Source organism: Felis catus, chromosome F1 (assembly GCF_018350175.1).
Source record: "Felis catus isolate Fca126 chromosome F1, F.catus_Fca126_mat1.0, whole genome shotgun sequence".
Lineage (NCBI taxonomy): Eukaryota > Metazoa > Chordata > Mammalia > Carnivora > Felidae > Felis > Felis catus.
The window spans coordinates 12,491,976-12,512,566 of record NC_058384.1 but is presented as its reverse complement, the minus strand read 5'-3'; the positions used below and the strand labels follow the sequence as shown (position 1 = coordinate 12,512,566).

Genomic DNA, 20,591 nt, shown 5'->3' with positions numbered 1-20,591 from the left:
CACATGCGCAGTCGGAGAGCGTGAGAGATTGAGCGTAGGTGTGTGACCGTTCATGACTGTGAGTGTATCTGCACATGTTGTGAAAGCCCGGCTTCCGCTGCAGCTCCCGGCAGCCTAGCGACGCGATCTTTTACATGTAGCAGGACACACTCCAGGATATTAACACTCTACCATTTCCAAGGGCCTCTGTTCACACCAGCTCCAGAGTAAACACCATGAAAGAAGGAGCCTCAAGCTGCTAAAAAGCACACAAAGCAACAAGGAGAAACAGGTCCAAATCTCATAAAAATGGAAAATGTTTCAAGAACAACTGCCGGTTTGTTCAGAGAGTGCCCACAGAGCAGGAGGGTAAATAAAACTCAGTACCTGTTAGATTTATAGGCAAATAACCATTATCTACTATGTGTAGATGAGTGAATGGTAATTTTATGCAAACCACAATAAGTAAATTCAAACAGTATGAACTAAGCCTGCACAGTAAGAACAGGAAGTTCAAGGAAAGAAAAATAAGGAAACGGTGTTTTCTGTGTGGTGTATCACCAACCTGGGAAATCCATTACAGAGCCAAAAACTGGAACAGGATTTTATAAAAGCGCTAGCTTAAAATAGAGCTATAAATCCCTTAGGACTTGTGTGGTGATTTCATACCTGAAGCAAAACTCTGCTCCCCACGATCTAATTACTGATTGGCTTTACACAGAGGATTATGGAGAATTAGTAAGTTGGAATGTTTATATGACAGAGTATACAGTGTAAATTCCTTGGGAGCCTTCATGGGGCATTCAATTTTTGAATGAATCTGTTTCAGTCAAGTATCATCAGTAGACAAGCACCCTAACCAACGGAGCTTAGAATTTTAGGGACCTGTGTCTGAGAGCTGCATAGCTTTCTATTCAAAATTGATCTTTTAGAAGATTTTTCAAAAGCGGAACGTTCAACTTTGGCCAAGTTTAAAATCTCTTTAAATTCTGCGAAATTTTTAAAAATCTCTTTTTTTTAAAAAATGTTAATTTAAAAAATCTCTTTAAATTCTGTGAAATTCTGTAAATTTGAAAGTGAAATCAAGGTTTTTCAGATTCAGATTTCATTGACTCCTAATCAAATGTAGTTTCCTAGGCCGTAGTAGAAGATAAGAAAGAAGGCTTTTAAAGGATTATATAAAATCTCTATAAATGGATTAATTAAAATAAGGGGACCAATTTACTTCTAACAAACCAATTTTAATGAGGCATGTGTCAAAGAATCTAACATTTGTAGATTCCATTTGAAAAGAATGTGAGCATAAAAACATAGTGGAAAGTGTTCTTTAGAGCAAGATGACTATAGGTTTTAGTAAAGTTAATTTTGTTTAAATTTGTTGAAAAGCTCTAGCGACTTCACATTATGGGGTAGATGCATAGCATATTAAATGAGCTTGCAGAGGCTTTGAAGTCAGAAATCACTGGTTTTAAATATAGGCTCTGGAGGGAATGAGGAGAATTGGAGAAAGGAAGGAAAGGAAGAAGGCTGGGAAGAAGAGGGGAAGAAGGAAAGAAGGAAGGAAAGAGCACGCGTTAGGCCGATTATCTGTACCTGGCATTATCAAGATGCTTTACGTATACGTCTATCTTCAGCCGCTAGTTGTGTGATCTTGGACAAATAACTGTATCTCCTTGGGCTTCAGATTCCCTAGAGCATACTCTAGAATGATGGTAGTGGCAGCATAATTTTTTGGGTGATCCTTCCAAATCACATTAGAAAGATAGCATCGAGGGGCACCTGGGTGGCTCAGTTGGTTAAGCACCCGACTCTTTCAGCTCAGGTCAACATCTCACAGTTGTGAGATGGAGCCCCATGATGGGCATGAAACCTGCTTAAGATTCTCTCCCCCTCTCTCTCTGCCCCTCCCCTGCTAGATTTGTATCCAGTAATATTGAACTTCAAGTACAAAAAGCACAGACAACTGTTATCAACAGGCAAATCCTCAAGGAATATTGTTGCCATGAGCCCTTCCTAAGAAATATACTCAAGCATGAGCTTCAAGCAACCAAAGTGACTACAAAGACATTGAAAAAACACTGGTAGCATTGAGCACTGGGGGTTACTGACAGCAAAAAGAAGTGAACAGCAGGCACTGTGTTCCTTGAGTAAATAATACAACACCCCTTATTATCTTGCCAAAGGAGTCCGGCATGAGTTTGATCAAGCCTCTGGATTTAGCTGCAAATTAGTACAAAATATATTTTTTCAGGAGAAAGATACTAGACGCCATCATAAGTATGTGCTCAGCAAATCCAGAATGTGGAAAATCTAGAGGTAAAAATCTGCTGTCTCCTCAATAGCTATAATGTAAAGAAAAGAAGGGGATAGAATAGAAATATGTAAATTTAAACAGAGACTTAAGAGACATATCAAGTTTTTAAAAATGGGCAAAATCTAACTATGGTATCTAGGGATGCACATGCAAGGATGTGGCTGCTGTCACAGTCAGGATAATGAGTACTTTTGGAGGCAAGAAAGGGGCTGATGTTAGGAGGAGCTTCTGAGGTGGCTGGAAAAGTTCTGTATCTCCATCTGATTACAAGGGTGTTTGCCATACAATAATTCACTAAGGTCTGCACCTGACTCATACAGCTGTCTATATCTGTGTTACTTTATAATAAAAAAGGTAAAAATAAAAAAGGAAAATTTTATGAAACTCGTCTGAGCTCTGCTCACTTATACCAACTATCTTTACTTCCTCGTCTGTAAAATATAATTTTCCCTCTTATAATTGTGTTTCTGTTAGGACCGATGTCCTCAATATTCATCCCCCTTCTCTCCATATGACTGCATAGTTGGTTTTTTTTTTTAATTTTTAATGTTTATTTCTGAGAGAGACAGAGTGAAAGCAAGCGGGGGAGGGTCAGAGAAAGAGGGAGACACAGAATCCTAAACAGGCTCCAGGCTCCGAGCTGTCAGCACAGAGCCCGATGTGGGGCTCGAACTCACGAACCGTGAGATCATGACCTGAGCTGAAGTTGGATGCTCAACCGACTGAGCCACTCAGGTGCCCCTGCATAGTTTTTTAATGCAATAGAACAAATTTACCTTTGAGCCAGTAGAAACCAATAGAACTGAAACAAAATAAATGTTTACTAAGGTGGAAGTAAATAAAGGACAATCATCCAATCTTCCTCTCCTTGACTACTCTCTCCACAAGGGACAGTATTATTTAATAGAAAAAAAATGCAAAAGCCCCAATTTCTATATAGTCTTCACCCTAATGGCCTACATGCAAAAAATTAAACACAAAACCTACTACTTTATGACAAAGTTTAAGAGTAAGTTTCAATTTATTTGATGATTTCTCTCCTTGTCTATAAGTAGTCATTCAAAACTCATTTGCTGAGAGCATTTCCTGTGGCCTGTTTTGTTTTTTCTTTGCTCTGAGTTAATGAACCAGCAAAACAAAAAAGTAGAATATGAGTTTCTTTAATTGATAGAGTTGAACTTCCAAAGTTTTTCAGATTTATTCAATTTTAATGATATTATAACTCAAATGTATAGGCAACAGAATAATCTTAGAATCAATCCTGGCCCCAAATCTGAAGGTCTATAAACAAAAGGTATTCTGGGAACCACGGAAATATTTTAATAAAGTAAAATAAAATCAATTTTACTAAAAACGTTTAAGTTGTTAATGTTTCCTTAGTTCACATGGAGGAATTTCCATCAGCTTGTCAACTTGGTCATGGTGATTAGCTGACAGAGTTCAGTGAGGATAAGAAAAAAGGGACTAGACTCAGGTCCCCTCAACCCTGACCACAAATCCAGCATTCTTTGGTTGCCTTCACCAGGGAAACAAACAAACAAGCAAACAAACACCTAAAACTCTATGTCCTTGGGAGGATGATTACTATGGAGATTAGGCAACACCAGATTAAACCAGTCTGCACCCAGGTGGACCCCAGTGCTGAACTTTCACTGACTTTTCCCCTCATTATAATAGGAAAAATCACACCCAGAGCAGAGGTTTAACATGTTAATTACAGGTGCAATTAACATGAAGAAACATGACCTTTCCTTTAAATGCACAGGTGCTGGGGCCCCTGAGTGGCTCAGTCAGTCAGGCATCAGACTTCAGCTTAGGTCATGATCTCACAGTACATGGGTTGGAGCCCCACACCGGGCTCTGTACTGAGAGCTCAGAGCCTGGAGCCTGCTTCAGATTCTGTGTCTCCCTCTCTCTCTGCTCCTCCCCCACTCACACTCTGTCTCTGTCTCTGTCTCTCTCAAAAATAAACATTAAAAAAAATACACAGGTGCTGATAAATCCCCATTTCTACTTGCTTAGGTATCACCCTTTTCCACCCAAGTTTCTTTTAAAAAACTCTACCTTTCCTGGGAGAGTCAGCCTGAGGATTCTTGCTTTGTTCTGCCTCCCCTGTGCTCAAGCAAAAGCCCCAATAAAGCCTTGCATGAAACGTCCATTTGGCCTCTTGTCAATTTCTGTTGCTTAGAAAGCACAAGGGCCTCGTTTAATAGCAACGAAATGATTCAAAAAGAAATGCACAGCACCATGCCCCAAGGAGAACAATTTAGGGAAGTGGACAAACAGCGTTTTCCCTACTTTGTTTTGACTTTGTTTTGTTTTTGTGATGGCATACTAGCATCTTTTATTCAGAGCAATGTTGACATCCTCACCTGACTCGTTTTGGAAAGAAAAAGCAGTTACCATCCCAATGAGGGGGAAATGCAGAAAGAAGACTGATTTGAGAGAAATATTTTACAACTTGTCAAGTTTGGAATAGGATCATCTTATTTCTCACCCCTCCCTCTTTGAAAAAAACAAAACAAAAGGGCAACCTGGACAAGGTACTGAAAGATGAGCTAACATGAAATGAGTTTTAAATCTGTTTTTGTCACAAATAATTAATTAATTAATTAATTAATTAAAGCTGTTTTGTCACTAACACACACAGGAAAGAATCTGACCTCACTGCAACCATTTCTCAGGGTTGTTGATATATACCTACTCTGTCTCCTGATACAGCAAAGTCTACATTGAAGAGAGACAGATTTGGTAGGAAATGTTCAAAATCAGATACAATTCTGTTTCCAATGTGGTTGTTTTTATGCCACATGTGCTGTCTACACATGAAAAGAAAGAAAGGAAGGAGGGAAAGAAGGGAGGAAAAAATAGGAGGGGGGGAAGAGAAGGGAAAGGAAATGGAAGAAAAGAAAAATCATAGTTAAAAGCTTTAAAGTCAAGTAACATGTGATTTAATGTCAGCCCCCTACTTATGGGACTATGTCACCCACTGAGACATAGTATATTTTGACCCTAGAAGCACAAATTCATTTCTCGCCCAACTTCAAAGATATTATTGCTAACTCGTTGTTGCTAGGAACTGACTTGGAATGAACTGGCAGTTCTGGTTCTGTTCTTAATGACCCGGAGGGTATGTCACATTTATGTTACGGCAATACCTTTCTTAAAGAGGTGAGGAAGAGAGAGCACTCCTTGGGGACCAAATAGCTTTCAACTCATTTCAGCAGAGGTATGTGGTGGTAGTTGTCATACACTTTACAGCTCTATACGTTTTCTGCTACTAAGACTTCGGAGGAAACATCTGGTTGCTAATATAGCCATTGCCTGAATTTACCCTGTTGGGACTTCTACTTTAACTCGAATAGTGCCTGGAACACATAATATGCACTAAACAAATGTGTACGGAATGAGAGATTGGATGCACTTAATATCTACAACTCGCACAGAACTTGTTTCACTGTGAGAGATTATGAATTGAAGCAATAAGTTGAAAAGAGATGGTGTGTCATCTACTTCTAAGAACAAAATTAATGGGTAAGATGGTTTGAAACAACAGGATCCAGAAAAAGAAAACAAAACCAATTAAAACTTGACTTGGGGTGTAGGTGTGTGGGAAATATGGCTGAGACACCAATTACTTGTTCTCTGATTGCCTATTCATAGACTTTGAACTCCTCCTTTAGGGTAAGGTCTATATTTCACTCACTTTATAGCCTCAATTCTTTTTTTTTTTAATTTTTTTTAAACATTTATTTATTTTTGAGACAGAGAGAGACAGAGCATGAATGGGGGAGGGTCAGAGAGAGAGGGAGACATAGAATCTGAAACAGGCTCCAGGCTCTGAACAGTCAGCACAGAGCCCGACATGGGGCTCGAACTCATGGATCGCGAGATCGTGACCTGAGCCGAAGTCAGACGCTTAACCGACTGAACCACCCAGGCGCCCCTATAGCCTCAATTCTTAAATGCCTTGTTTGGAAGCGGCATTAAATGCCTGATTAATGATTCCATAGTCGTCTTGATTTCTACAGAGGTACATAATAGCTCTACCACAGAATGTATTTGAATTTCATTTATTCACCCTATGTGTATCCACCTACCAGATTTAGTACAATTCTTCAAGTCAGGAACTACGTCTCTTCATTTTTGCATACTTAAGTCTAAAGCAATGCCTTCTCACAAATTTTGGTTAAATTAATAAATGCAGCTAATCTGGATGAATATATTCAGATCTTCTTCCTCACCATGCCATGTGCATTTTTCCGAAAGCATAACAACAGCTATGCTTACAACAGCTATGCTTTCTTGCAGGAAACCTCCAATTGAACATGTATGTATACATTCACATATGCAAATTCACAAACACTGGGGTTTTGTACGCGAACGAATCACGTACGACTAAATGCGCACATCTTCCGCTTACACTGTGCCCGGTATTCATTTGACTGCATGTCTTTAAGAATCGCCAGCTTGACATACCACACAACTATTTTCTCAAAGTATGGTTCAGGCTGTAAGAGAACCTGAGGAAGGAGAAAAGCACAGAGTGTCATTATTTATTGTCCTAGTGGGTCACCGGCTTCCTTGCCCTCGCCCTTGGAGCAACCCAATGATGTCATAGTTATTGTCTGATGTCACACCAGTTGGAAACAGAGGTTACCACTCTTAAGAAGAGGATGTATTTTAAAGGGTCCTTTTTAATTGAAATCTTCTTTGCTCTAAGATGTGCATTGTGAGCTCAAATTAATTTGAAAAGTGAGAAGATGGCTGCATTAATAGCCAGTGGATGTGGACTCTTTGGACCACCATGGCCGTTTGATGATATCCCAAAGGCAGTCACAAGGTAAGAAAGGATTTTCTATGGACTCTTGAAGCATATCAGGAAATTTAAAAGCATCATATTTGGAGAATAAAAATGTAATTCCTTCACCTCTGCCCTATGTGGCTGTGTGGTAAAATATAGAACAATTAGTATTGCCAAAAGCAATCAATTTCAACATGACTTTCCTATAATAAAATAGTTTCGGGCAGCCTAGGTGGCTCAGTCGGTTAAGCGTCTGACTTCAGCTCAGGTGATGATCTCATGGTTCGTGAGTTCAAGCCTCACGTTGGGCTCTGTGCTGACAGCTCAGAGCCTAGAGCCTGCTTCAGATTCTGTATCTCCCTCCCTCTCTGCCCCTCTCCCACTCATGTTCTGTCTCTTGCTGTCTCTCAAAAATAAATAAAAATATTAAAAATAAAAACAGTTTTGTGGCTCCCCATGCCTGCAGAAAATATCCAAATATCATATTCTCTTACACCAGATGATTCTCTTACATCATCTTGTCCCTGCTGGCTTTTTCAAAGTTATTTTTACTGCTCTTACTCAAACTTAATTCTCTAAACACCTCAAACTATTTGCAGTTAGTAAAACATCCCTTGATGTTTCAAGCTTTTGTGTCTTTATATGTACTATTGCCTTCTCCTTCCCAATTATGCTCTCTGCTAAAATTTTTTTTCATCCTTTGTGAGCCTCACCCTAACTCTATCCACCATGATGAGTGGGTTATTCCCTCCTTTATGCCAACATTCTACTTGTTTCATGCTGCCATTATGACAAGCATTAATATGCTCAGCATTTATTTGTTTACATACAAGTAAACTGGTGATTACGTACCTGGTGATTACAGGCTCCTTGAAGGCTGTAATTATATCTGATACAGTAGCAGTTATCATTTATTAGTTGTGACTATGTGCCAAGCACTATGATTAGAAATGTAATTGGAAATCCATGATTTTATACCTTTTTAAGCACTCTTATTAGAAAAGATAGAAGCATAAACAAATTATGCCCTTCATATACAGTAAATGCAGTAGGAGAACAAAGAAGTCACTTTACTAAGTCTGGAGTTCAGGAAAAGCTTCCAGGAGGAAGTTTTGCTTGTTGGGGCAAACTGTGACAGTAACAAGAAGCCCTTCCAAAGCAAGGCAGCCTGACTGTTATAGCTCCGAAGCCTTCCAGGAACCATCCTTGGAATGCAGGTTTATTACTGGGGTTATTTGCATTTAAATGGTTCTGTTATAGAGAGCTTTATGTACCTTTGTATTCTCCTTCTCTTCTATGTTAAATTATAAGATTCAAGAAGTAGCAATCACTTTCTTCAATACTTTGAAACACCTCACTGCTGCTACAGTATTAAAAATGCAGTTGACCAATTTAAAGATGAAGCTGAAATAATGATTTTCATATAATTGTATGGTCTACAAGATTAACTCATTTTGTACTCACCCAATCTTTTTTTTTTTTTCTTAGAGGGAGCATGAGTGGGGGCAAGGGGCAGAGGGAGGGAGAGAGACAGAGAGAGAGAGAGACGGAATCTTAAGCAATACGGAGCTCTATCCCATGACCCTGAGATCATGACCTGGGCCGAAATCAAGAGTCAGATGCTCAACTGACTGAGCCACCCAGGCATCCCTACTCACCCTAATCTTCTACATTTTGGGTATTTATCCCAATTTTTCTAAATGAAGAAGACACAGCTTAAGTGTTCAGAGTCACATGATTAACATACGGTTTTTGAACCCCTAGTTTACCTAATAACAATCATTAACATTACCATAATCACTCTGTTATAAATTTATATATGCTACTTCATTTAACATCATAATTAACTCTGAGATACATAAACTATTACCATTCTTATTTTATAGATGAGAGAATTGTAGCTTATAATGTTTAGCTTGCCCACGGTCAAAGAGTAAATAAATGGTGGATCAGATATTCTAACCCAGTTCTGACTCCAAATTCAGGCTCTTAACCATCACCACAGTGTCCACATGCTGAATGGGATTGGTTTCTTCACTCAAAAAATGTATAATCCACTGGGTTGCAATAAGAGGGAAAGGTTAAATTAATATATATATATATATATATATATATATATATATTTAAAAACAGTGATGGCATCTTCTTTTTATCTTTGTAATTATGTAATTTAATTATGTTATATCTAAATATGAATTTCCAATTTCCTTGTTTGTTATACCCTTTAAAACAACCAAATTGAGGAATAATTGATATCCAGTAAAGGAAAGGCATTTTAAGTCTACAGTTTGATGGGTTTTGACAAGTGTATAAATAACCCAAATGTTTCCCATCCTGATTCAGTCTGTCTGTCCTCTATGCCTGGCACAAGCAATCACTTATCTGCCTTTTTTTTTTAATATATATATATATTGAAGAATTTCTCATTCATGATATTGATGTGGTTTGAAGTGGGGTTTGGGAGCCAACAGCCAAGAAAGAATTCTTGAGACATTTTCAGTGCAAAAGGGTGTTTTTATTATAGTATGGAGACAGGGCCCATAGGCAGAAAAAGCTGCACTGGGGTTGTGAAGAGTGACTGATTATATAAGCTTTTCTTTCCTATGGAGGCAAGGGACTTTAGAGTCCAGGAAATTGAATCTATAGGTTTCTGGAGATTGCATTTTTCTTGCTAATCATTAAGACAGTTGTAAACTGATGGAGACTCCTGTCCTGAATGACTATGATCTCTGTTAGTTAACCATTTGTTTTTCTCTTTTCTTTGAGAAATGTCACCCATATCATGTCACCCCCACCTGGGGGTGGGGTGGGTGCAGGGTGTTAGCTTGTGCTTTGCCCTCGGTTTGCTTTTTGCTTCTTTGCCAGAATCAAACCATCTGTTTCTTTTATCATAATGTTTAAATTTTTTTTTAACATTTATTCATTTTTTTAGAGACAGAGAGAGACGGAGCATGAGTGGGAGAGGGGGAAAGAGAAGGAGGGAGAGAGGGAGGGAGAGAGAGAGAGAGAGAGAGGCAGGGTCTGAAACATGCTCCAGGCTCTAAGCTATCAGCACAGAGCCCGACATGGGGCTTGAACCCACAAACCATGAGATCATGACCTGAGCTGAAGTTGGATGCTTAACTGACTGAGCCACCCAGGCACCCCCATAATGTTTTTAGATTTATTCATGTTGCTGTGTATATCAGCAATTAGGTTTTTTTTTAATGCTGAGTAATATGCATAATGTGAATATCCCACCATTTGTATCAATCGACATATTGATGGACATTTGGGTTGTTTCCAGTTTGTATTATTATGCAAACAGCCATGAACATTCGTGGACACCCATTTCTGTAGACATATGTTTTCATTTCTCTTGGGTAAATATCTAGAAGTGGAATTACTGGGTCATGTGGTAGATGTATGCTTACTGTTGAAGAGGTTGCTAAATTGTTTTCCCAAATGGTTGTGCCATTTTGCATCCTCACAAGCAATGTAGAACTCTAACTGCTCCATATTCTTGCCAACATTTGGTATTGTCTGATGTTTTAAATTAACCAGTATAGTGGGTGTTTTGGTAGGCAAGATAATGCTCTCGTCCTCCCCCCAAAATGCCCGCATCCTAATCCCTGGAACCTGTAAATATATTACCTTATATGCAAAAGGGACTTGGCAGATATGACTAATGTTAAGGACTTTTTTAAGATAGACTATTCTGGATTATCTGGATGGGCCCACACAATCCTTAAAATTCTTTAGGGAAACCCTTCCTGGCAGTGGTCTTAGAAAGATGTGATGACAGGGGCGCCTGGGTGGCTTATTTAGGTGTCCGACTTCGGCTTGGGTCATGATCTCATGGTTTGTGAGTTCAGGCCCCACATCAGGCTCTGTGCTGATGGCTCAGAGACTAGAGCCTGCTTCGGAGTCTGTCTCCTTCTCTCTCTGCCCCTCCCCACTTGTGCTCTGTCTCTCTGTCTCTCAAAAATAAATAAATGTAAAAAAAAGAAGAAGAAGAAGAAAGAAAGAGAGATGTGATGACAGAAGGCGGACTAGCAAGATGGTAGTTTGAAAAGGACTTGGTCACTGTTGCTGGCTTTGAAGATGGAGAACAGAGGCCATGAGTAAAGGAATGTGGATGGCCTCTAAAAGCTGAAAAAGACAAAGAAATGGATTCTCCTCTAGAGCCTCCATAAAGGAATAGAGCCCTGCTGACAACCAGGAAAATATATAATTATAAATATATATGCACCCAATATGACAGCACCTAAATATAGAAAGCAAATATTGACAGAACTGAAAGGAGAAATAGCAATACAATAATAGTAGGAAATATCAGTACCCCACTTTCAATAATGGATAGAAAATCCAGACGAAATTAATAGGAAAACAGTAGACTTGGACAACACTATAGACCAAATGGGCCTAACAGATACATAGAGAACATCCCATCTGACAACAGCAGAGAACACATTCTTCTCAAGTGCACGTGTCTCATTCTCCAGGAATGATAGATCACAGGATAGATCACATGTTAGGTCAAAAAACAAGTCTTAATAAACTTAAGAAGACTGAAATCATATCTAGTATCTTCACAGTGTAATGAAATTAAAAATCAATAGCAGAAGGAAAGCTGGAAAATTCACAAACATGTGGAAATTAACACAGTCCTGAACAGCTTAATGGGTCAAATAAGAAATCAAAAGGGAAATCAAAAAATATCTTGAAACGAATGAAAACAGAAACACAATATACCAAAATGAATGGGATACAGCAAAAGCAGTACTAAGAATGAAATTTATATTCATAAATGCCTACTTCAGGAAAAAAGAAAAATCTCAAATAAACAACCTAACCTTATACCTCAAGTAACCAGAAACAGGAGAACAGAAGAAAAAAAAATAACAAAGATCAAAGCAGAAATAAAGACTAGATAAAACAATAGAAAAAAAATCAACAAAGGGGCACCTGGGTGGTTCAGTCGATTCAGCAATTAAGTGCCTGATTTCGGCATGTCATGATCTCGCTGTCCGTGGGTTCAAGCCCCACATCGGACTCTGTGCTGACAGCTCAGAGCCTGGAGTCTGTTTCTGATTCTGTGTCTCCCTCTCTCTCTGCCCCTCCCCTGCTCATGTTCTGTCTCTCTTGCTCCCTCTCCCAGAAATAAACATTAAAAAAACATTTTTTTAAATCAACAAAACCATGAGCTGATTTTTGAAAAGATAAGCAAAATAGATAAAACTTTAGCTAAGAAAAAAAAAAGATTCAAATAAATAATATTGTATTGTAACAGCATTATATGGTGACACATGGCAGCTACACTTGTGAGGATAGCATAACTTACAGACATGAAGAATCACTGTTATACACCTGAAACTAACATAACATTATGTGTTAACTAGACTCAGATTTACAAAATTTTTAACAGTATAGGGTTACCATTTTCTATTTCTTCTTGTCTATAATAAGTGTCTTTCAAGATATTTGCCCATTTGAAGTTGTTGAATTTGTCGGTGTAAACTTATGTACAGTGTTTCCTTATCATTTTTATATATACCTGTAAAATCTCAACTATGGCCTTTCATCTCATAAATGAATAATTTCTCTACATCTCTGTCTGTTGCTATCCCTGATCAGTTTGACCAATGTAGCAAAACCATAAAAATGAACAAAGTATTTGAACAGAGACTTCAAACATGGTACACAAATGGTAAATAAGAACATGGAAAGATGCTCATACCATTTATCACCATGGAAATACAACTTCAATCAAATGGCTACACACCTGGTAGGATGATTACAGTAAACAAACAAACAAAAAACCCTGACAAAACCAAGTGCTGGTGAGAATGTGGGTCAATCTGAACACCTCCATCATTGGTGGGAATGCAAAATGGCCCAGCCACTTTGGAAAACAGTTTGCCAATTTTGTAGAGTTATTCATATATTTGCCATAAACTGAGCAGTCTTATTCTTTGGTGTTTGTACAAGAGAAAAGAAAACTTTAGCTCCCACAAAAACCTGTATGTAAATGTTTATAGTGTTTTTATTCATAGTCACCAAAAGTTAGAAAGAACCCAAAAGTAGTAAATGAATAAAGTGCAGTACATTCATAAGTAACATATTACCTAACAATCAAATAGGAATAAATTTCTGAAACACAACATGGATGACTCCCAAATGTATTATCTGAGTGACAGAAATCAGGCTTAAAAGGCTACATCACATACGATTATATCTAGATGACATTCTGGAAAAGGAAACGTTGTAGGAACAGAAAACAGATCAGTACTTACCAGAATCTGGGGTTGGGGAATAGGATGAACCCTAAGGAACACAAAGGAACTTGAAAGGATGATAGAATTGTGTTATATTTTGATTGTGTAGTGGTTACATGACTTATGCACTTAATCAAAACGCATAGAACTGCACACCAAAAAGAATCCATTTTATTGTATATAAGTTATACTGAAAAAATTTAAAAAGTTATACTGTATGTAACCTGCAATTTGCTCTTTTCATTCAGTAAAATGTTTCTAATATTCATCCACGTGGTTTGTGTAGTTCTAGTTCATAAACTTTCTCTGCTGCTTAATACCGTATAATATACAATTTGTATTGTATACAAATAATTCAGATGTATTCATCCATTCTCCTGCCAAATTACTTTGGAGCTCTCTTTCGGTTTTTCTTTTTCTATTATTCACAATACTGCTCTGATAAGTCTAGAACAAGCCTTATTGTGCATACGTGCTAGAATTTTCTGAGCTATGTAACTAGGAGCAGAATTGTAGCGATTTAGGGTATATGCCTGTTTAACTTTACAAAACAATGCAACACATTTCATTCTCAAGTGGTAATCCCAACGTACTCACCCCTGAAATATTTAGTAAACAATTTCCAGCTTCACACTTTCACCAGCACTTGGTGTATTCATTCAGACTTCTTAATTTTTGATTCTGGCTTTAACTGGCATCTTCCTAGCTACCATTGAGGTTGAGCACTCTTCTTGCTTTGTTTAGTTTCTTTCTTGCTATTTCTATCTCCTCTTTATCTTCTTTCTCCATTGTTCCCCACCAGGTTGTCTATCTTTTACTTTTTTATTCATAAGGGATCTTCAAATAGTCTTAATTTAATCCTGTGTTAGTTTTTATGTGATGCAAATTAGGTGTATCATTTTTTTTTTGGTTTATCTTTTCGCTTGCTCTGTGGTGTCTTGTTGATAATCATAAGTTACTCATTTTAATGCAGTGAATTTATCAATTTTAGTGTTTTCTGTATCTTGTTTAAAAAATATGTCTTTAACTGAAGGTCAAAAAATAATTTACATTTGCTTCTGAATGTTTTTAAAGTTTTGATTTTTACATTTAAGGGTTTATTGGATGTGGAATTTGTTTTTTAATGTTTATTTTTGAGAGAGAGTGCACGCGACCGGCAGAGAGAGAGGCAGACAGAGAATTCGAAGCAGGCTTTGTGAGGAGACCACAGAGCCCAATATGGGGCTCAAACTCATGAGTTGTGAGATCCTGACGTAAGCCGAAGTCAGATGCTTAAAGAACCGACTGAACCCCGCCCCCCCCCCCCCCCCCCCGTCGTGCCCTTAATGTGGAATCAGTTTTTGCATGTGGTATGAGGTAGATATCCAATTTAATTTGTTATATATACATAACAAATTGTTTCGAAATTATTTATTGACAATACATTTTTTCCATAATGATCTGAGAATTGACTTGTTTCATACTTAAAATTTACATATGTGCATAAGTCTGGTTCTCTGTTTCGTTCCCCTGGGGTTCTATTCCTATGTTTGTCATTATTATTTTCTTATAATATATCTTGATATCCAATTAAGTATATTCTCTGTTTTTCAGGATCATATTCATTATTTATTACTGGATATGAGATCTAACAGTTTGGTTAGATTAAGATTAATTTTTGGCAAGAATACTTAATGGATGATTTATTGTGTTTTTATTGCATATACTATCAGGTACTGCCACTATTAATGATGCTATCTGCTTATTTGTTTATGATGCTGACAGATCTCTCCATGTAAAGTAACATTTTTTTCCTCTTTGGAATTATCAGGTAAACTGTTTTGTGAAACTTTGCCACATTTCAAATTATTTTGTAATAAATCAATGAGGTATAGGTGAATCCATCATTTGTTGGGGCTTGCAAAATAGTAACCATTTACAATTACTGTTCTCTGTTATTAGTGGCATTTTATATAGAGAGATTTTGCCTACCAAGGGGAGGTAAATTATAGGTGGTTTTTTTTTTTTTCTGGATTAGGGAAGAAGTGAATCAAATGCTTAATTCTTCCCTTTAATTTCCAATTTTCAGAGTAAGGATTTGAGGTAGTTGTTGCCTTCGATGAAATGAAATTTTTTCTGTTTTTCTATCAATCATTGCATAATATCATAGACGCCTGGATTCTTATTAATGTGTTAAATCAACCACAGTTATTATTCCTTTTGGTATAAATTACCCCAAAGTTGACCAGTGTCTTTTGGACACAATCCCATTAGTCTTTTGAGTATTTCTTTTTTTTTTTTTATTTTTTTTTAAACGTTTATTTATTTTTGGGACAGAGAGAGACAGAGCATGAACGGGGGAGGGGCAGAGAGAGAAGGAGACACAGAATTGGAAGCAGGCTCCAGGCTCTGAGCCATCAGCCCAGAGCCCAACGCCGGGCTTGAACTCACGGACCGCGAGATCGTGACCTGAGCTGAAGTCGGACGCTTAACCGACTGAGCCACCCAGGCGCCCCAGTCTTTAAGTATTTCTTTCCTGCAAGCATAAAATGCCCGGGCTCATCTTATACTTTTCCTGTTACAGACTAATAGCTCCCTAGTTCAGTCCCAGTTTCGGTTTATCTTATTTTCAACTCTATCTTCCTTTCTGTCCTCTGGGCATTTTGTTTAGATTCTTGTTGTTTTTCCAAGCTCCGATATGCATTTTTTTTTCCAGCTGTAACTATTTATATATTGCCAACTATGGGCCAGGTGCTGTTCTAAGGATACAGAGGTTAACACAGCAAAAATCATCTTTGCTCTCAAGAAGCTAACGTTGCAAGAATGCTTGTTATATTATCCATGCATTTTAATGGCTATTGTGATCTGGCAATTTTAGGTATTGTGAGGGTTTTAAGGTAATCTAGACATAAATGATGATTTGTAAAATTTCATATCATTTTCCAGAATGAATATTTAGGAAATAAACCAGAAGATAGGAAGCCCTGTTAGAAAAGAAGTGCAGTTCTGGGTATGAAGTAGATAGATGAATGGAAGTGAGAATGGAGAAGAAAAGCTGGATTGCAGGAGTATCTTGAAGAAAAAAAAGGATAGAATTTTTTAATAGTTAAATAAGAGCACATGATCCAGAGGAGGATGTCAAAATTATCTCCAAGTATTCTTCTCTGGAGGACTAAGAGAATGACTACAACACTGGCAGAAATAGTGTAGCTGGTGTGAATGTGTAGACAAATAAAAATAATGTCTCTTGGCAGGTATGGACTGTGTCCTTGTATTTAACATTCTATGCACTGTACTGTATCAACTAACTGCATTTGAGAAAAGCAACGAGACAACTGTGTAGACATGGTCCAAGGTGATAGAAAATACAGAACTAGAAGAGAGTAAGTGACAAGATCACAGGTGAGGAAAGGAAGTGCTGGTGTCTTCTTTGTAACCCTAGACCCTGGTTTGGTGTTTGGCACAAAGCTTACCCTTAATTAACATTTGCTGAATAAATGAACGTAAGTCATTTGCATAGATGTGATCGCTGAGCCTATGGGCGTAGAACTGAAAGCAGGGGACATTTACTTGCTAAGGTTCAAAAACAGCTCTTCTTCCCTGTGGCCTGCATTGCCAACAGGTGCCTGCCTCAGGGGAAACAATTCCGAAAGTACCTTTGGATAATTAGAGCAGAAGCTGGCATTTCAGGAGCTCTTTTGCGTGTGCGTGTTTGTTGGGCCGCGTGGTGGGGGGTGGTGCATTCTAGATTCAGAATACCAAAGTGGAAGTCACAGATTTGCAATGAATCAAAGGTGATATTAATTGTATTCATTTTATATGAAGGTCAGCTCATCTCCACAAATTATAGAGCTTCTCAGCGCAATCAGTGCACTTCCTTTTCCACAATGCCTCCAAACGCAAACCTCACTTTACAGGTTATCAGCGGGGGGCTGAGCTGCTCTATTGCATTCACAAATGAAAAGGTTAATGGATTCCCTTTCTCTTGTTTGAAGCTAGGACCTGAAATTTCGAGTAGGCCTACTGGGATGACTCTTCCAATTTCCATCCTCAAGGGGGCGACGATCAGGGAGCCATTCCTGAACCACACCCACAGAAATCTGCCGCAGAAACCTTCACGCTCTGCTCCTGGGTGCGTCAGATTAGTCCCAGGGGCCAGCGCCTCATACTGAGCCTGCGCACACGGGCGCATCGGAGCGGACGCATGCGCCTTGAGGCGGGGCTGGCGGAGGCGGCTCTGGGCGGGTCTGGGTCCCTCCAGTGTTTTGGGGCCTAGGAGCTGTGGGAGGAGCCGGCGGCCTCACCGTGGTAACCGCAGCGCCGCCACCGCCGCCCCGCCTTGCAGGCCTCGGGACTGTCATCGCCTTTGGGTGTGGGGATACTTGGGCCACCGTCCCCGGAAATAGCTCCGCCGGCTTTCTCAGATACCCCCATCCTCCCCACGCCACCGTCGCCGCCGCCATGCAAGGGGAGGACGCCAGATACCTCAAAAGGTGACCACTCCCCGAGGCTCGGTCCCACCTTCCTTGCGAGGCCCTGAAGATATTCTTAGAGGTCCTTGGGTTGGCTTTGAGGTGACAGTGGGCAAAACTAGGATCTTAAAGGAGAGGTGGAAGCCGGGGGTAAGGCGGAGGGGAGTCACGGAAAGGAAAGGGAAAAGGAGCACTGGGCAAAAGAGGAAAGGGCCCTTCGGGGGTGCGAGGCTCCCCAGCCTCTTACCTGGCTCGGCGGGACCCTGACAGCATTGCAGGTGGTTTCCTTGCCACATCCGTCTCGGGAGAGGGCGAAGGGCTGTGTAAACCGCGTCTTCCTGACCCCCCACCCCGACTTGGACTCCCCATTTTTCCCTAGTAGAATAAATCCCTTGGGAGCCTGAGAATGAAGTCTTCTGGTGCCTCTGCTCTCTGTCTCCTGTTTGGGCTTCACTGCCATCGGGTTTTGAAGCGATGAAGAAGAGAGAAGTGGCTTTTACTTTATGGGAGGCTGGGCTGAGATGGTTCCTTCCAGCCTGTTTCTGCTTTCCTCAATCATTTCATCCATTTGACTGCCATGTATATAGTATACTTTTTGTAGGAGATTCATAATTATCAAGAGGTTTGTTCAGGAGCTTGTCCTGCAGCAGGCCGTAATTTCTTTAGTTTAACAATATCTGTAGTATCAATTACCCTTTAAAGAAAATTGTATCTTTGGGGATTATTTATTTGACTCCTGTCAAAGATAAGATCATCCCTGATGAAAAAGGATACCTGTCATTGGACCAAGAGTTAGCAGTGATCCAATAGAAAACGATCTTAAGTAGGACTCTCCATTTTTTCTCCATTAGTTAAGTCACTGTTAGTGACAGGGTAAAATACACAGGGGGAGTCACATGTATTATTATTTTTTTTTTTTGGACACAGTTTCCTTATTTAAATATGGGGCAAATATTACCTTATGAGAACTATGTGGACCAAATATGAAAATACTTTTAAAAGATAAAACATGCCATGTAATGTGGTGGCGTTATTTCAAGTCATAATATGCTTTTACTGAATATATTTATCCTGGCCTGGGATGGCCTTAATCATCAGAGGAAGATCTTCTAAACTTTAATCAGTTCTTAAAAGGGATTCAAACAATTGTAAAATCCTACAACCGACTGCACGGTCTTTGCAGGACTGAGGCATATATTGCCTGCCTTTCTCATTGTATATGAATATATCTGAAACTGTCAAATAACAAGACTTTATCAGTAAATTTTTGTAGTAATATATAATCATAGCTAGTATATAGTCAGTATTTATTTCCTCACTGAATTTTGCCTACGTTGATCTTGTAAAATACCTTGATTGAACATTTCGTGACAGAAGAAAGTAGCAAATTCTTTCTCTTTCAACTTCAGATTCAAGATTGTTCTAGGTGAAGAGCTACTATTATACCAGCAGTTTGTTTTCGTGTAATACACTGTGCCAAAATATAGTTTTTATTAGATTCTTGTACCCGTATGGACCCTTAGGCATAATTCCCAATCTATTCTTTTAAAAGCCGTGTTATCTACAGTTCAAAAAATAAAACCAAACAAGTCACTATAATGCTTGAAGTAAAATAAGATTAGAACTTGCAAAGGTTGAAATACACACTTTTCAGTTCTGCCTAATTTTGACAATATAAGTAAATTAAAAGGTGGCGTTGCCCGCATTCAGATTAGAAATATGCAGCTGACGTACAATCATACAGGCCTGATGGTTTATGATGTCTGGCAGAACCTTCCATTTTAATTATTGGTTCTTTGATAATGATTACATTTATGTATTCCTTTTGTAATATTTTTACCTTCACATTTTGTTTCTAACAGTACAGCAACATAGTTTCATTCTCGTTGATTCAGTCGAATTTTAATTAGTCGATTTCCATGGTTTCATGAGGAATTTCTAGTCTTTCTTTAAATGTGTAGTAGATTATAGAATCAAATACAGTTTGATTTTTTGTTTTGATTCAGTAAAACTTAATGAAGTCTTACAAAATACCTGGTATATGCCTAGCATAGTTCTGGTCAGTGGAGAAATGATTAAATAGACAAATTTTATGTCCTCAATCAGATATACACAAAAATAGACGATTATTTGTGATTTTTTTGCTTTCTCTTAAAACCCTCTGATGGCTTTCCATTGCTTTTTACTTTTTTGAAAGTTTATTTAAATAATCTCTATTCTCAACGTGGGCCTCGAACTCATGACACTGAGATCAAGAGTCATGTGCTCTTCCCATTGAGCAAGCCAAGCACCCCTCCATTGCTTTTAGAGTTAGAGCACCTACCTTTTCAGCTCTCTCTCTGCCTCCCTCCCACCCCCAGTAATTTCATACTTGAGCCTTACAGAAATAACTTCTTTTAGATTCCTGTGTTTTGGTGTAAGGTTCCAAATGCCCTTCCTGTTGTCTGGAACTTGCCCCATTCTTCACCCAGCTCGCTCTTCATTTTTCCTGTTTTTGCTTAAACGTCACTTTTTCCAGAAAGCCTTTCCTGAGCTGCCCTTTTTTCATCCCGCAGTCCACAATTCAGGTCAGATATACCTGCTAGGTTCTCATGATACATAATACCTTGTCTTTACTTACTCTTATTACCATATTATTATTGTTTGTCTTTCCTGCTGGTCTGTAAGCTTCAGAAGGCTAAGGAGCTATATATCTTACTTCTCATTGTATCCTCAGCACACAGCACAATTCCTGGATCAGAAGTACTCACTAAATAGTTATTAAATGAAGTAAAAATGAGGTTACA

At 38.7% G+C, this 20,591-nt stretch overlaps 2 protein-coding genes across 14 annotated transcripts in view; both read left to right on the top strand.

Annotated features, from left to right (window-relative positions):
- The window catches only part of SELP (selectin P), a 1,134,746-nt gene that overhangs the window by 699,122 nt on the left and 415,033 nt on the right, over positions 1 to 20,591 (top strand). The gene's annotated exons all lie outside the window — the stretch shown is intronic.
- The window catches only part of KIFAP3 (kinesin associated protein 3), a 174,705-nt gene continuing 159,511 nt past the window's right edge, over positions 5,398 to 20,591 (top strand). The window contains exons 1-2 of one of the 2 annotated variants that reach the window (XM_019821595.3): positions 5,398 to 5,522; positions 7,017 to 7,136. In XM_019821595.3, coding sequence (XP_019677154.1) covers positions 7,057 to 7,136 — 80 coding nt within the window. In that variant the 5' untranslated portion in view covers positions 5,398 to 5,522; positions 7,017 to 7,056. Of the gene's footprint in view, positions 5,523 to 7,016; positions 7,137 to 17,562; positions 17,827 to 20,591 lie in introns of those variants that run through there. The other variant, XM_011290890.4, reaches the window with a different exon arrangement.